The following is an 18,714-nucleotide window of genomic DNA, read 5'->3' as shown; positions in this document are numbered from 1 at the left end:
CAGGATAGTGGTAATATAGAGGGAAGGAAAGGGATGGGTTGGAGGCTTTCATGAAAATAAAACAAGATCTGAAGTAAATGTGGCAGAAAATAAAACAGATCTGAAGTAAAATGAGAATCTATCTACTTAATCTCAGTGGTAGTTTCAGGGGTCTTTGTTATATTGTTTTCTGTACTTTTTATGTTTATAGCTTCACATAACTTAAATTGTGATGGAATTTTTAAGAATACAAAGGAAGTAAAATACATAGTTGATATTTCAGACCCATGAAGGTTCTTTCTTCACTCCATGAAAGTTACTTGCTTTTAATTTTAACCATTCTGTGTAGAACTCTTTCCTAATCCTATCACAAGCTTCCTCATCACCTTAAATAGAGGACACTAGACATAATTTAAATTTCTCTTAACTGGCTGAAGGTCTATCTAGTTTGAATCACAGAATTAAAGAATGAAAATTCTTGAAATTTAATTCCTGTTACAACATGTTTCGTAGATAGATACCAGCCTCAAATTGGGTACTTTCAGGATGCAGTACATTCTGTATTTGTGTGTGTGTGAAGAAGGGATTCTGTGAGAAAATTATCCTGATTTCAAGATTAAAAATCTCTCTCCTTGCAGCCACCACCTGGTCTTCTGCCATTTAGGGCCATACACTGCAAGTTTAATTTCACATGAAATCCCATCAAATATTTGAAGCTATCATGACCTCCTAAACCCCCCTCCCACCCACTCCCAGGTCAAATATCTCCATGTACTTTCCTTGAATGACATTGTTCATATCCTTGGCCTATTTTTTTTTCAATGTTGCCCATTTCTTAATGATGTAAAGAAGATCTTTACATATTATGGATACTCTTTGTTATATATGCTGATTATATTTTCTCCAAGAAAGTTGTTTTTTAATTTTGCTCATGGTAATTTTTGACATATGGAAGTTGGTAAATTATTTTTATGTAGTCAAATATGTCAGTTTTTTCTTTCATGGCTTCTGAGTTTTGTATCTTAAGAAGATATCAATAGAGCTCTATGTTGTGTTCTGATTCATTTATAGGTTTTGTTTTATTTTTCACATTACTTATTTAGGGTTGCTTTTGTTCACTCACAGTGTTTTTGAGATTCATCCAATTTGTCGTGTGTATCTGTTTTTTTTTTTTTCATTTTTAGCTTTCAAATTTATGTTTATAATTTATCTTGGCTAATTTTTGCATATGACAAGGTCAATGTTTATTTTAGATGTCATGGTTCAGATGTTTATTTTAGATTAAAGATCTCTCCCATTTCCTGCATTGATTCTACTTAATTGGAGCCATTTGCTGCAATTGCCCAATGTGATTTTCTTATTTCAACTTGTTAAATCTCCCTAAATCTCAGCTATTTTCTTTTGCTTGTTCATTTTCATGAAAGAAAATCTATATTGATTGATTGCAATAACTGGGGGGATCTCCTCAGCCATTGTGTAGGACAGAGCCTGATTTCCACAATGGGTTACAGCTCCCCCTTCCTCCAGCGACATAGGAAGTGGGTACAGAAGTCCTGCGGTGCTCTATTATCCACTTCAATTTCCTAGTGACACCTGGAACAAATTCTGTGACCAGCACTCCAGGCCCTGGTGGAGTTTCCAAAGTCCTCCAATTTTTCCATTCCAACTGCACCTCCTTCCTTCTAACATAGTTCTAAGAGAGGTAAATTGAAAGTGTTCTTTTCTAGCTTTTACTCAGTTAAGATTTTTTTTTGCCTTAGTCTTCACTTGACTGAACGTTTTCTTCTCTAGCTCCACTGACCTGTGCTCATGAACTAGAGATCCGTGAGTTGGCTCCTAGAGGCCTCTTTCAGTTTAGAGCAATTGCATAGTGCCTGATTTGGGGCAGTATGGGTAATGTAGGTTGGCACCTCTCAGAATGTTAACATATGCCCCGTTCTTATTGTTGCTTTCCCTACTGCCAGAGAAAATTTATTTGGCCAGAGAGTTGTAGTAGTGACATGAATGAGCCTAGTTTGAACATCTTTGTCAACATAGACAATTCCATTGATCAACCAAGAGGTATTTATTTAGTGTCTAGCACTGTGGCTATAGTTGCTTCATTGTATCCTCTTCTTTTCTCTTATGAAGAGTATAAACAATATGTAAAGTATTGGAATGAACACTGGCTATTCCTGATTCTTCATTTTTTTCATTCTCAACCCATATGGTTACGGTTCCTCCTTAAGAGTGAGACATATTGGGGCGCCTGGGTGGCACAGTCGGTTAAGCGTCCGACTTCAGCCAGGTCACGATCTCGCGGTCCGTGAGTTCGAGCCCCGCGTCAGGCTCTGGGCTGATGGCTCGGAGCCTGGAGCCTGTTTCTGATTCTGTGCCTCCCTCTCTCTCTGCCCCTCCCCCATTCATGCTCTGTCTCTCTCTGTCCCAAAAATAAATAAACGTTGAAAAAACAAAAATAAATAAATAAATTAAAAAAAAAAGTGAGACATACTTAAAATATTTTTAGGTATTTAAAATATTTTTAAAATATTTAAATATTTAAAAATATTTAAAATGTTTAAAATTAAAATTGATTTTCAGTGGCCCCCAGAGAACAATGATTTTGCACTGAGGTCAAGAATAAGCTGAGTTTCATAAACGAATCTGCAAGATTCCTCTTCCCTTTACTTTCAGGGACACAATGCAATGGCTAGGACACAGCTGAGAGCTACAACTCACATCTGATGTAATACTTGAGTTAGCTCACCTGTTCGATCTGTCTGTACCATGTCATCAGCACATCCTCTAGCTGACGAACCATTTCTGAATTGCTGGCTGCAGCTGTCACTTCTTCAAAAGTATGCAGTTTGGAAAAATCGACATTGTCTACCTTCTTTAACTTAACTGTGCCCTCAATACTTACTCTAGCACCTAAAAGAGAAGAAACAATATTGAGAAGAGGTGTTTAATGTCAATGTGTGGTTTCAGCTATAATTACTCAAATGTTAGAGAAACATAAATACAAACTGATTGTTAGATTCTGACTTGGTTATTTGTTAATAATATGTATTTTAATAATATGAACTAATAAAGTTGTATATTTTCGAAAGAGCTAATAATATAGTAATATTTTTAAATATGGTGGAATTTTTCATTAATAACATAGGAATAGAATCTTCTTGCTACAATGGAAAATTTTTTAAAAATATATCCTACTCCTGCAAAGATCCCCGGAAATGAGAGGTTCTAACGATTTGATTTCTTACTTCTAGGTCTCATAATTATTTTGTGTAATACTTTCTTTTAAGATGGAACGGTTTTCCTCTAAAGCTTATCTTTAATAACAGATCTTACAGTTAATCTGCTCATTTTCAGTAATGTACTAAACGTTAAATTTTGCACTTACCATCTAAAAATGAAAGGTATCTGTTGATGGTTTCGATGAAAATGTGTTTTTCAGATTCTCCTTGCTTGGACTGGTTTAGAGCACCCCAATTATTTGTTGCAAGAATAGCTGGCACAAATATACTTGACAGCATATTCCTAATCCCAGGAAGGATTCCTGTTGATGCATCCAGTACAGTAAATAGCACTTCCTGAAAGGGTGGTGTTCAAATGTTATATGCTAATCCCATTAAAGAGCTGAAAATCATAACCTATTTTTCATTACATTAAGCATAGGCAATACTTTCTATATATTAGGAAAACTTAGGCAGTCATGGAAATTAGAGTTCTAAAATCAACAAATTTATATTCTTCCCCCATTCTAACCATTCCCATGTGTGTTCATCAAGGCGACACTTTCCTCAGTGCTTTACTTTCAACATAGGTAAGGAGACAACCTGGAGCCTATACAATGTGGAGGAAATGAAGCTGAGCCTTCTGCATAAAGTTCTTAGTGGAAAATTGCCCTGTCCCGGGAAATGAAACTAGAAAAACTCAATCAGAGTAAGGAAAGAGCAATGAAATTAGCCCTCTGCCCAGAATTTTAAGTGGAAAAACTGATCAGTCTCAAGAAATAAAATACACAGAAACCAGAAGTCCAGCATTGATGAGTGTGACATTTCAATTAATACAATTTAAGTGACAGGGACATCCCAAGCCAAGAAATTAAGATAAAAAACTTGCCAAAAGCCACTACATTTCTTTTTAACTGTGAGCGTATGGCAGTGAAGACTACAACAGCTACAAGTACAGTACGGTGCCACAGCCTTGATTCGTGCTAAGGAGTCACCAGTCCTTCCTACTACTGCTTCTGCACCATTAGTCAAATGCCAACACAGTAAAAAGGGCAAATGTCTTAGTATAATGATAAAAATACATTTTGACCTTGCACATTCCATGAAAGGGTTTAGGGAACCATTATGAGGACCACTGATATACCATATGCTCAACTGCGATTGGTTTTACACAGTTATAATGGTGTAAACAAATATTTATCTAAGCGAAATAGAATATAACTATGTTATAGTTATATAAGAACAAAGGGATGGAAAATGGCAGGAGGGGCATAGGATAAAAAAGAGCTAAATCTTCATCTTCCACAGAAAAAAGGCAATAGGTAATGTCTAACCTAGCAAAGGAGCAATCAGAGCACACCATTTAGAGATATGGAGGCAAATGAAAGAATCTGTTGAGAGATTAATGGTTGCTCCTGGAGAGTGAGATAGACTTAAGTTTTCATAACAAGACTTACAGAATTTCTTCCTTTTTTAAAACTGCATACCGGGGTGCCTCAGTGGCTCAGTCAGTTAAGCGTCAAACTCTTGATTTCAGCTCAGGTCATGATCTCACCACTTGTGAGACTGAGCCCCGCCTCTGGCTCTGCACTGGCTGCACCTTTTCTCTCTCTGTCCCTCCCCCCGCTTGTGTGCTTGCTCGTGCTCTCTCTCTCAAAATAAAAACATGTTTTTCAAAATTGCATACAACTGTGACAAACATAAAAACTCACTTATAAAAAAGAATGAGTTGTTACAAACAAGTTGAAGGGAGAATTAGTGAAATGGAAGACACACTGGGGAAACACGTGCACATGGTTGGAGACATCATTGTGAAACTGTTTGAAAGACAAAGAACAAAATCAAACCGAAAGAAAAGACAGATCACCTATGAAGCACATTTACAGAAGAGGCTTAATCAGCCACAAGAGATACCAGAAGACAATGCAGTATCTACAAGGAGTCACAGGGAAATGATTCCCAACCTAGACTTGAAAACCAAGCTAAACAACCTCTCTTAAAGCCATTTTTTGTCATAAACAGAAAAGGAGAAAAATTAGGGTGGATTTGTTACTTAGCAAGATAAGAATTTGCTAATATTATAATTTAGTCTCACAACAATCCTGCAAGGTGGGTATTACTATTTCCAAGTTAATAATGTAAAAACCTAAGTCATAGAAAAGAAAAGCAACCTGTCAAGGAACACCACTGGTCAGTGGTTAGGGTAGGTGACAAATTTGGGTCTATCTGAATAAAATTGCTGTTTTTCCCATGTCATCAAGCTGCCTTCCCAGGACTAGATAAGCACTAGATAAGTCTTTCTAAACTATTAAATAGTTAAAATATTAAGTAATGAGGAAGTTAAAATAACTAATACTCAGGGGCGCCTGGGTGGCGCAGTCGGGTTAAGCGTCCGACTTCAGCCAGGTCACGATCTCGCAGTCCGTGAGTTCGAGCCCCGCGTCAGGCTCTGGGCTGATGGCTCAGAGCCTGGAGCCTGCTTCCGATTCTGTGTCTCCCTCTCTCCCTGCCCCTCCCCCGTTCATGCTCTGTCTCTCTCTGTCCCAAAAATAAATAAACGTTGGAAAAAAAAATTTTTAAATAACTAATACTCAAAATAATGTGAACATTAAATTCCTTCCCAGTAAATGGAAGGATGGAAATTATTTGCACACCATCTAGAAGAAATGGAATTTTCATGAATTTTAAAAGCAGTGTCTAAAGGATAAATATCACTTCATTCTACTATAGTAATTTCTCAGTTATCCTGAATACATGAATACATTTTCTTGGAACTCAAATCAGTCCTATATACAGAAAGGAGAGAAAGTAAAGTAAAAGTGTAACTATGATAATACATTCAATGTTTAACTACAGGCTGGTGACGTCAACACATGGTAGAATAAGATGTCCTTTGTTTCTGTCCCCTAACAAAAAACAATAATTTGGTTTTTATCAATGGACAAAAGTGGCTTTGTGGGAGCTCTGCGATCCAGCACCATATGTCAAGGAACTCAGGAAGAGTCTCACCCACCATGCATCAGAGAACAGGCATCCAGACCTCAGTCTAGGTGTGAAACCTGCAGTGGCCATGAACCAGCTCTAACCCCTCTCAGACACTGTCCTAGAACCCCATGGAAAGCACTATTAATCACCCATTGACACAAGAGCCTTTGTGGAAGTCCAGATTTCCAGAAGAGAAGTTACTGCACACAGTTGAAGCAAAAAAATATGAGTTTGAGTGCACCGGATAAGGTAAGAGGAAAGACTTGACTTTATCCACATCACCCCTCCCCCAAGGCTGCACAGCTTAGGACCAAGGGAGATCTTCTCAGCCTTTAATCTCTCCTGTAGGGGCAAATGAGAACATGTAAATGAGCATCCAGCGTCCCCAGCTATGTAGGATGCTGCCAAAGAGGCTCATTTCTCTCCCACCCCATCCAGAGTACTAAATCATAAGCTGCATGGCTAGGGGACAGGGGGGTGTGGGCATAAACAAGCTGAGAGAGTGGCAGATAAGACTCTAGGAAGGCGCTAAAGGGAAGCAGATACTACTAACTCCACCACAGATTCCATCAAGGAGCCCACCACCGGAAGCGCAGCATGGCCACTGAAAACATCTGGCACATGGATTCCCCAACTGGCCCATGGGCGCCCCCAGCTCTCAGCATGCCTCAGCCACACAATGCCCCCTACCCTGTGGCTGGCCCCCCATGCATGCTCCTGATGGCAGCAGTGAGAGCACACTTTGGCAGATGGCTAGGGACTACATGAAGAAAGCCAGCCCAAATTTGTTGGCTAGGGGGGAGATCACAAACTTGAGCTTTAGCATCACCTTTGGAAAAACAAAAGGGAGGCTGTCAACTTGGTGCACTGCAGGATTGAGAGAAGGCATACAAGCTTAAGAATTCCTCCACAAAAGGGATAAAGAAGTGTAGAGCAGGTTTATCCACAGAAGGTCTCTGAGAGCCGCAGAATCACCAACAGGGCTGAGGGAAGATATTTTTCTCCCAAAGATGGCAAAGACTAGGGGACATGACTACTACATCAAAGGCAAAGACAGCAATACAAAACTTTAAGGAATGTGATACCACCAAAGGATCACAATAATTTTCTAGCAAAAAAAAGACATGGAAATTTGCAATTCACATGATAAAGAATTCAACAAAGCTGTTTTAAGGAAACTCAGTGAACTACAGGAAAACACAGAAAGATAATTCAATGAAATCATGAAAAAAATACATAAACAAAACAAGAGATTTAATAGAGACAGAAATCATGAAAAAAGAGCCAATCAAAAATTTTGGAGCTGAGGAATACAAAGAAATGAAAAGTGCAACAGTGGTCATCAACAATAGAATGGATCAGGCAGAAGAAAGAATCTGTGAGATAAAAGACAGGAACTCTGAATTTATTCAGAGGATAACAAAGAAAAAAGAATGAAAAACATTAAACCTGTGTGATCTATGGAATATCATCAAAAGTACCAATCTGCAAATTATTGAAGTTTTAGGAAAAGAAGAGAGGGAGAAGGGGAAAGAAAGCTTATTTAAAGAAACAGTGATTGAGAAAAGCCCAGATCTGGGGAGAGATTTAGATATCCAAGTTCACGAAGCTCATGGGTCACCAAACAAAACCAACTTAATGAGATCCTTTCCAAGACACATTATAATAAAACTGCCAAAACCCGAAGACAAAGAGAAAATCTTAAAAGTAGTAAGAGAAAAAAAGCTTGTAACTTAGAAGAGAACCCTCCAAGGTTGCCAAAACAGATTTCTTAGCCAAACCCTGACAAGCCAGGAATGTGTGGAACCATGTATTCAAAGTGCTGAAAGAAAAAAAAAAATGCCAACCAAGAATACTCTATCTGGCAAAATTACCCTTCAGCAATGAAGGAGAGAGAAAGATTTTTTTAGACAAACAAAAGCTGAAGTAATTCATCACCATGAGATCCACCTTACAAGAAATGCTGAAAGGAGTTCTTTAAGCTGAAATGAAAGGACACTAATTATTCACATGAACACATATGAAAACATACAATACCCTAAAAAAGGTAAGTATATAGTCAAATTCAGAATACTCTAACACTGTAAATATGAGTGGTGTTGACCATGTAGCTCTAGTATAAAAGTTAAAGAATGAGTGTAATAAAAATAACTATAGGTACAAAGTTTGTTAATGAATATACAGTATAAAAAGAGATACATTGTGGGGCGCCTGGGTGGCGCAGTCGGTTAAGCGTCCGGCTTCAGCCAGGTCACGATCTCGCGGTCCGGGAGTTCGAGCCTCGCATCAGGCTCTGGGCTGATGGCTCGGAGCCTGGAGCCTGTTTCCGATTCTGTGTCTCCCTCTCTCTCTGCCCCTCCCCCGTTCATGCTCTGTCTCTGTCCCAAAAATAAATAAAACGTTGAAGAAAAAAAAAAAAAAAAAAGAGATACATTGTGACATCAAAACATAAAAGGGAGGAGTAAGAGGATAGAGTTTTTGCATACAGTTAATGTTAGTTGTTATCAGCATAAAATAAAGTGTTATAGCTATAATGTCTTATGTAAGCCTCATGGTAACAGCAAAGCAAAAACCTAGGGTAGATTCACAAAAGATTAAAAAGGAAGGGAACAGAGCATACCACATGGAAAAACACCAATTTACAAAGGTAAGTAGAAACAGAGGGAAAAAGAAAAAAAAATGGAAGTATAAAACAACAAAAAGCAACCAATAATATAACATTAGTAACCCTTTACATATCAATAATTATTCTAACTGTAAACGGATTGAATTCACCAATCAAAAAACACAGAGTGGCTGGATGGATACAAAAACAAAACAGCTATATGCTGCCTAAAACAGACTGACTCCAGCTTTAAGGACATACAGAGGCACAAAGTGAAAAGAGAAAATAAATATGCCATGCAAATGGAAACGAAAAGAAAGCAGAAGTGGCTATACTTATATCAGACAAAATAGACTTTAAGCCAAAACAGTAACAGTAGACAAAAAAGGTTATTATACAATGATACACAGGTCACTTTATCAAAAAGATAAAGCAGTCATAAATATATATGCACCCAACAACAGAGCACCTAAATACATTAACCAAATGCTAACAGATCTGAAGGGAGAAACACACAACACAATAATAGTAGAGGATTTTTAATACCCTACTTTCAACAGTGGTTAGTTCATCCAGACAGAAAAGAAACAAGGAAATATTTTACTTGAACTGTAGTTTACACCAAATGGACCTAATAGACATATACAGAATATTCCACCCAATAGCAGAAGAATATATTCTTCTCAAATGCATGTGGAACATTTGCAGGAGAGATCCTATGGTAGGCCACAAAACAGCAAATTTAAGATGACCGAAATCATACCAAGTGTTTCTTTTTCCAGTCACTATTTTATGAAGCTAGAAATCAATAACAAAAGAAAGAAAAACTAGAAATTTCACAAATATGTGAGAATTAACACACTTCACACAATCAGTGGGTTGTATTTCTTTAGAAGAAATCTAAAGGGAAATTAAAAAATATCTTGAAACAAATGAAAATGGAAACATAACATACCAAAACCTATAGGGTTTGGGATGCAGCAAAAGCAGTTCTAAGAGGGAAGCTTAAGCAATAAATGCCTACATTATAAAAGGAAGATATTAAACAACCTAACCTTACAATCAAGGAACTAGAAAAAGAAGAACAAACTAAGCCCAATGTTGGCAGAAGAAAGGAAATAACAAAGAAAAGAGCAGAAATAAATGAAATAGAGATCAGAAAAACAATAGCAATGACCAACAAAACTAAAAGCTGCTTTGTGAAAAGATAACCAAAACTGTTAGCAAGAGTAAGAAAAAAAAGAGAAGACTCAAATAAATAAAATCAGAAATAATAAAGGAGACATTAGGACCACAGAAACACAAAGGACCATAAGAAACAACTATGGGGATGCCTGGTTAGCTCAGTCTGTAAAGCATGCAACTCTTGACCTCAGGGTCATGAGTTCAAGCCCCACATTGGGCATAGAGATTACTTAATTTAAAAAAGAAAGAAAGAAAACAAAGAAACAACTATAGACAACTATATTCACACTAATTGGACAACCTAGAAGAAATGGATTAACTCTTGGAAACATACCATCTACAAAGACTGAATCATGAAGAAACAGAAAATCTGAACAGACCAATAACAAGCAGAGATTGAACCTGCAATCAAAAACCTCCCAACAAAGAAAAATCCAGTACCAGATGGTTTCACTGGTAAATTCTACCAAACACTTAAAGAAGAATGAATGCCAATCCTCCTAAAATTCTTTCATAAAATTGAAGAGGGAACACTCTAAACTCATTTTACAAGGCAAGAATCATCCTGATACCAAAGCCAGATAAGCACACTACAAGAAAATTACCAATATCTCACTTACCAAAAGAACAATATCCCTAAAAAAGAGATGCAAAATTTTCAACAAAATACTAGCAAACCAATTCGACAGCACATTAAAAGCCTCATACATCATGACCAAGTGAGATTTATCCCTGGGATGCAAGGATGGTTCAACATATACAAATGAATAAATATGATACACCACATTAACAAAGTGAAGGATAAAAAGCATGTAATCATTTCAAAAGATGCAGAAAAAGCATTAGACAAAATACAACACTCTTTCATAATAATAAAAAAAAACTCTTAAGAAATTGGGTACAGAAGGAACATACCTCAAAATAATAAAGGCCACATATCACAAACTCACACTTACCAGTGAACCAGCAGTGAAAAGTGGAAAGCTTTTTCTCTAAAAGAGAAAAAATAATTGGAAAAGATAAGGGTGCTCACTCTCACCTCTCCTATTAAATAAAAACCGGAGGGGTGCCTGGGTAGCTCAATCACTTAAGCATCCAACTCTTGATTTCAACTCAGGTCTTGATCTCGTGGTTCGTGGGACTGAACCCCACATCAGGCTCCAGGCTGACAGTGTGGAACCTGCTTGGGATTCTCTCTCTCCCTCTCTTTTTGCCTCTCCCCCACCTCTCAAAATAAATAAATAAAACTTAAAAAAAAGATAAACACAACACTGGAAATCCTAGGCAGAGCAATTAGAAAAGGAAAAAATATATATAAGTCATCCAAATTGAAAAGGAAGGAAAATTACCTCTGTTTACAGATGATATAATATTGTAAATAGAAAATCCTAAAACACCACCCAAAAAACTGTTAGAAAAATTGCCAGTAAAGTTGCAGACTACAAAATAAACAGAAATTAGTTATGTTTCTACATATGAAGGACAAATCATCTGAAAATTAAATAAAGAAAACAATCCCATTCACAATAGCATTGAAACCAATAAAATTCTTAGGAATAAAATTAACTAAGGAGGTGAAAGATCTCAAAACTATGACATTAATGAAAGAAATCAACGATGACAAAATGGAAAGATATCCCATGTTCATGGATGGGAAGAATAAATATTGTTAAATGTCCACATTACCCAAAGCCACCTATAGATGCAATGCAATCTCTATCAAAATTTTAATGGTCTTTTTCCCTCAGATAGAAAAAGCAATCCTAAAATTTGTATGGAACCACAAAAGACACCCAAGAGCCAAAGTAATCCTAATGGGGAAAAAGAAAACCAAAACTGAAGGCATCACACTTCTTGATTTCAAACTATACTGCAAAGCTATAGCAATCAAAACAATATGATACTTGACATAAAAATTGACACATGGGCCAATGGATTTGAATCAAGAGCCTAGAAATAAATCCACACATGTACACTCAACTAAAATGTGACAAGAGAGCCAAGAATATTCAATGAGGAGAGGACAGTCTTCTTCAATAAACACTGCTACAAAAACTGGATAATTAGATGCAAAAGAATGAAATTTAACCTCTATCTTACACTATTCACAAAAATTAACTCAAAATTAACTGAAGACTTAACCATAATACCTGAAGCCATAAAACTCCTAGAAATAAACATAGGGGAGTGCCTGGATGGCTCAGTCAGTTAAGTGTCTGACACTTGATTTCAGCTCAGGTCATGATCTCATGGTTGTGGGATTGAGCCCCATATCAGGCTCCACACTGGACATGATATATGTTCCATTGTGTATATATATCGTACCTTCCTTATCCACTTATCCACAGTTGTACACTTAGGTTGCTTCTATATCTTGCTTATTGTGAATAATGCTGCAATGAACCTGGAGATGAAGATATCTCTTTGAAACCCTTATTTCGTTTCCTCTAGATATATATCCAGAAGTAGGATTTCTGGATCATATGGCAGTTCCATTTTTAATTTTTTGAGAAACCTCCATACTTTTTCCCATAGTGGCTGTACCAATTTACATCCCACCAATAGTGCATGAGGGTTCCCTTTTCTCCACATTCTCACCAACACTTATCTCTTGTCTTTTTTTTTTTTTAAGTTTAATTACTTATTTAAGTAATTCCTACACTCAATCTGGGGCTCAAACTCATGACCCTGAGATCAAGAGTCCCATGCTCCCCTGACTGAACCAGCCAGGTGTCCCTATCTCTTGTCTTTTTGGTGATAACCATTCTAATGGGTATGAGGTGATATCTCATTGTGGTTTTGATTTTAATTTCCCTGATGATTACTGACTTTGAGCATCTTTTCATGTACCTGTTAGTTATTTGGATGACTCTGAAAAAATGTCAATTCAGTTCCTCTGCCCATGTTTTAATTGGATTATTTGTTTGTTTGCTATTGAATTGCACAAATTCTCTATATATATTTTATATTAACCCCTAATGAAGTAGATGGTTTGCAAATATTTTCTCCCATTCCATAGGTTGCCTTCTCATTTTATTAACTTTTTTTTTTGCTGTGTTGAAACTGTTTAGTTTGATGTAGTCTGCTTATTAATTTTTGCTCTTGTTGCTTGTGCTTTTGGAGACATAACCAAAAAACCATTGTCAAGACCAATGTCAAGGAACTTTTCCCCTATGTTTTATTTTTTTAATTAAAAAAAATTTTTTTGGAGTTTGGGGGATGGGGAGAGGGACAGGGAGAGAGAATTATTTAGCCATGAGAAGGAACGAAATCCTGCCTGTAAGACAACATGGATGGATCTGAGGTCATTATGCTAAGTGAGATAAGCCTGACAGAGAAAGATAAATACTATACAATCAGACTTATATGTGGAATCTAAAAAAGTTGACCTTATAGAAACAGAGAGTAGAATGTTGATTACCAAGGGCTGTGGGGTAGGGGAAATCAGGAAATGTTTGTCAAAGGATACAAACTTCCAGTTATAAGATGAATAAGTTTGGGGGATCTAATGTACAGCGTGGTGATTACAGTTAATACTGTAATATATACTTGAATGTGGCTAAGACAGTTCATCTTAAATGTCATCACCAAAAACAAAAACAAAAAAAGCTAATTATGTGAGATGATGGAGCATTAGCTAATGCTACAGTGGTGATCAGTTCACAAAAGATAAGTGTATTAAATCAACATGTTATACAGCTTAAACTTACACAATATTCCATGTCGGTTACATATCAATTAAGCTGGAAAAAAACATTTAACCATATATTTGGAAAAGATGTAAACATACCTCATGAATATTTTTAACATTTATAGCAATATCATTGTGACAGCGAACAAAGAATATACACAATCCTTTTAGTTTCTCGGGGGCTGCGTTGTCTATATACAATCTCATCATTTTTGCCCCTTTGGTTGCTCCAGCAATAGTTCGACCACATTCTGAAAACAAAAATCAAGAACTTAGTGTATGATCACATAACTGATCAAATGTGACAAATTACCATGGATCATACACTGTGGTTTCTTGCTTTACTTTACCGTAAGCAATTTTTGATATGATTGTGGAATAATGGTTTTTTTTGTCTACAAAAAGATATCAATAATTGAAATTCTTAAAGTGCAGCCTCCTCAGTTTTCTTTCCCTGAGCTCTGCACTTTTCTCCCTTCAAAGTCTTCACACAAACTATTCTATCCCATCTCCAACCCTCTGCCTCTCTATTCCTACTCACCTTTCAAATCTCAGCTGAAACACTAGCTCTTGGAAGCCTTCACTGACTCCGCAGAGAAGATTTAGTCCCCTACTAACTACACTCATAGCACCCAAATTATGTTAAATTCTTCCTTGACCTGGTTTGGATGAGAATCATTTAAATTTATTGTTTTATTTTTTTTTAATGTTTATTTATTTTTGGGACAGAGAAAGACAGAGCATGAATGGGGGAGGGGCAGAGAGAGAGGGAGACACAGAATCGGAAACAGGCTCCAGGCTCTGAGCCATCAGCCCAGAGCCCGACGCGGGGCTCGAACTCACGGACCGCGAGATCGTGACCTGAGCTGAAGTCGGACGCTTAACTGACTGAGCCACCCAGGCGCCCAAGAATCATTTAATTTTAAAAACCATTAAAAATATAATAATTTTGTTAGATGGTTGGTTGTAATTTTTATTTTACTTATTTTTTATTTAGATTCAAGTTAGTTAACATATAGTATAGTATTGGTTTCAGGAGTAGAATTTAGTGATTCATCACTTACATACAACACCCAATGCTCATCTCTAACATGAGCACCCTTCTCTAGTGCCCATCCCCCCATTTAGCCCATCCCCCCACCTACCTCCCCTCCATCAACACTGTTTGTTTTCTATAGTTTAGAGTCTCTTATAGTTAGCCTCCCTCTCTGTTTTTATCTTACTTTATTTTTCCCTCCATTCCCCTATGTTCATCTGTTTTGTTTCTTAAATCCTACATATGAGTGAAATTGTATATTTGTCTTTCTCTAATTGACTTATTTCACTTAGCATAATACATTCTAGTTCCATCCACACTGTTGCAAATGGCAAGAGTTCATTCTTATTGATTGCCAAGTTATATTCCATTACATATATATATGTATATATATATACATATATACACACACACACACACACACACACAACATTTTCTTTATCCATTCATCAATCAATGGACATTTGGGCTCTATCCATAATATGGCTATTGTTGACAGTGCTTGGTTGTAATATGGAAAAGCAAAATCAACAGTCTTCCTATTTACAACAACAACCAAATTTAGAATGTGATATAAAAGAAATTTTAAATTTTTCTCAAAACCATGAAAATCGTTTTTCTTCCCAGCCTTCCCTCCTTTGGGTGTGGGGGATTCTTTCTGTCCTGTGATTCTGGAAGACATCAGTGTCAGAGCCCTGTGGGGCAAATGCAAACCAGATAAATTAAACTCTCTGCAAGAATATAAATTCTGATTGGAGACACCAAAGGTAAAAGGGGATTTGAGAAACGTCAATACAGTGATGAATCCTAAAGAAATTGCCCTGAAATCTGTGTAAATTCTCTGTTCTTGTCCTTCCCAAGGCCTAGTGGTTCAACTAGTTCTAAATTTTGTGAAAAACCAAACTTTTTTTTTTTTTTTTTTTTGCTTATATATGCTTGAGTCTATTTCTACAGCCTGCAACCAAAGAACCCTGATACACAGTATGTAGCAATGGAAGAGCTCAATTGCTCATTCATGAAGGTTGGTACTCTACCCCTAATAACCTCCCGCCCCTCCTTCCTTGATAAGAAAACCCACTGTCTCCTTTAGCAATGTATACATTCCCAAAGAGACAACTGCTTTCTCAACCTCCCTAATCCTATGGTTGTAGTGTAACACAGTTCTGGCTGATAAGACATAAGATAAAGTTAGGCTTTCCTGATAAAGGGGAGCCTGCTTCAGATCTGTGTCTCCCTCTTCCTCTGCCCCTCCCCTGCTCACACTCTGAGGCCAGCAGAGTGAATGCTATCATGGGCTGTAATCATAATTGCAAATTAAAAATTCACTTATACATTTTACAAATTATACATACATATATATTCATATCTATATATCTAGATGATAGATAGATAGATAGATAGATAGATAGATAGAATGGAATAAAAGGTTTACTTCTAAAGGAATAAGTAGTGTGAACTTCAGAGAGGGAATCTGGTTTCAGAGATACTGGTTTTCAATCTGGAATACTAGGGCAGGCATGAGATATGAGCCTCACCTAAAGGCAGCAGAGGAGAAAAGTAAGAAAGAACCAATAGAAGGGACAATCCACAGGATTTCAAAGATAAGTAGTCTAAGACCAAAAGGATGGCCCTAGTTATTAACACAACAGTTTCACATCCTGATGAAGGGTTAATTATTTCAGGAATACTGTGAATAGTTAGGGAAGCCAGATATTGTGACAGCTGCAGCAGACACAAGATGCTGACCCAGGACCACAGGGACAGCTGCTGAGTTCTCATGTGATTTCACAACTATTACTAGTTATCTGAAAACCTGTGTGCAAAATGGCTCCACCTGTTTGAGGGAGAATGCAATTAAATTCTAGTGAAAATGTGTACCCCAGGAGATACCAGTGACTTCTAGAAGTATATTTTCTCCTTAAATCATTATACTAATGCCTGAAATACATATTTGGACTGAAAATGTTTCTCCTTAAAAACTTATTGTTTTTAAGACACTTTGGGGCACCTGGGTGGCTCAGTCGGTTAAGCGTCCGACTTCAGCTCAGGTCATGATCTCGCGGTTCATGAGTTCAAGCCCCACGTCGGGCTCTGTGCAGACAGCTCAGAACCTGGAGCCTGTTTCGGATTCTGTGTCTCCCTCTCTCTCTCTGACCCTCCCCCGTTCATGCTCTGTCTCCCTCTGTCTCAAAAATAAACGTTAAAAAAAAATTTTTTTTAAGACACTCTGTTTTCCACACATGAACTTCCGGTAAATTTTCTATATGAATAAAAGATTGTCTATGCATAAGAGAAAAGATATGCTACACTTTAACATTAATTAACACCCAGCACATTGCCCTCGTAAAACATCCTTACCAATACCAGGGACATATCCTTCTTGGTACAAAAATTTCAATGTCTTACAACCATCTTTCATAAAAAATTGAGCAAATGCGTCCAGCTGTTAAATAGAAGAGAAAATGATGATCAATACATGACTAGAGAACTACAAAAAAATGAACCAAGCCCTGGGCTAGGCATTTTACATACCTTCATCCTCATCATTTTGCAGACTGAAAAAAACAAAAAGAAGCTCAAAAATTTTACTCTAGATACATAGTGAGTGACAGGTACATCAGAATCAGGATTAGAATTCAAACTAATTTAACTCCAAAATTACCACGAGATATATGGTAGACTCTATTTCTGAACCCCATTAATGATCTACAAATATAAGTAGGCAACCACTTACCTGACCCTGCCTCACAGAATCTTACAGGAGTAAATGAATGAGTCCAACTTCAGGTAAATATAAAGAACTATGATTAAAACAAACTACTCTTAAAAGCTGACTTGGGAAACAGAAAACTTGCCTTATTAACTAACTCGGTGACCAAAATTGTTTTTTTTGACCAATTATTGGAGTAATTATGTTTTCAGCACTTGTAATTTGACCCATACTGTAGCCAAACTAGTGTAAAAACAAATTATTATAATGAGTGTCCCATATTTATGAGCATGAAGCTCGTATTTAATTACTTTTAAGTCAGCGTAACATCTATGTAAGTGGAAAACTAAATAGGTCATGTAAACAAAAACCCTCACACATCAATTGGGAAATACAAAGTTACTCAACCCACTTCACCTAGTCCATTGATTACATACATAAGTGTCTCTCTTGGGCAGTGGGTTTCTTTTCACTTGTTGACCATGTGTGGGAGGTATCCCAGATCTCGCAAAGCCTCCTACCCCTAGGACAATGGTTCTCAAACATTAGTGTGCACCAGAGAAGAACCTAGGGAGCTTTTTTTTTTTATTAAATTTTTTTTTCAACGTTTTTATTTATTTTTGGGATAGAGAGAGACAGAGCATGAACGGGGGAGGGGCAGAGAGAGAGGGAGACACAGAATAGGAAACAGGCTCCAGGCTCCGAGCCATCAGCCCAGAGCCTGACGCGGGGCTTGAACTCATGGACCGCGAGATCGTGACCTGGCTGAAGTCGGATGCTTAACCGACTGCGCCACCCAGGTGCCCCAAACCTAGGGAGCTTTTAAAAGACACAGAATGCTGCAGGGCCCCTGGGTGGCTCAGTGGGTTAGGAGTCCAACTTCAGCTCAGGTCATGATCTCATGGTTCGTGAGTTCGGGCCCCATGTTAGTCTCTGTGCTGACAGCTCAGAGCCTGGAACCTGCTTCAGATTCTGTGTCTCCCTCTTTCTCTGCCCCTCCCCTGCTTGCTCTGTCTCTCTCCCTCAAAAAAAAAAAAAAAAAAAAAAATACAGACTGCTAACCCTGAGGACTTGCATTTCTAAAAAGGTCCAGGTGATGTTGATGCTGCTGGTTCTGGGACCACGTTTGGGAACCACCGCCCTAGGAAATGAAACAGAGCCACAGAGATGTACAAAATTCTAGCCCTTCATTTTCTATTCTTCCATCTCACATATCAGCTTGACTCTTGCATAATTACAATCCGAAAGATACGAAAACTGTCAGCACAGCTATCCTTGCCAAGTTCCATAAATTCTTTCTTGCTC

The 18,714-nt window shown here is 37.4% G+C and overlaps 1 protein-coding gene across 1 annotated transcript in view; it reads right to left on the bottom strand.

The window, feature by feature from the left end:
• DNAH8 (dynein axonemal heavy chain 8) overlaps positions 1-18,714 on the bottom strand; it is a 315,252-nt gene that overhangs the window by 277,906 nt on the left and 18,632 nt on the right. Inside the window, exons 5-8 of the mRNA XM_040473119.1 lie at positions 17,058-17,142; positions 13,763-13,914; positions 3,365-3,554; positions 2,726-2,889 (exon numbers count right to left, since the gene is read on the bottom strand). Of these exons, the coding sequence (XP_040329053.1) occupies positions 2,726-2,889; positions 3,365-3,554; positions 13,763-13,914; positions 17,058-17,142 (591 nt within the window). The remainder of the gene's footprint in view (positions 1-2,725; positions 2,890-3,364; positions 3,555-13,762; positions 13,915-17,057; positions 17,143-18,714) is intronic.

The sequence above is a fragment of the Herpailurus yagouaroundi genome, unplaced genomic scaffold (genome assembly GCF_014898765.1).
Source record: "Herpailurus yagouaroundi ecotype Mexico unplaced genomic scaffold, PumYag 139, whole genome shotgun sequence".
In the NCBI taxonomy this organism is placed as follows: domain Eukaryota; kingdom Metazoa; phylum Chordata; class Mammalia; order Carnivora; family Felidae; genus Herpailurus; species Herpailurus yagouaroundi.
Note: the sequence above shows the minus strand (reverse complement) of the source record. Positions and strands in the feature narration are given on the sequence as shown.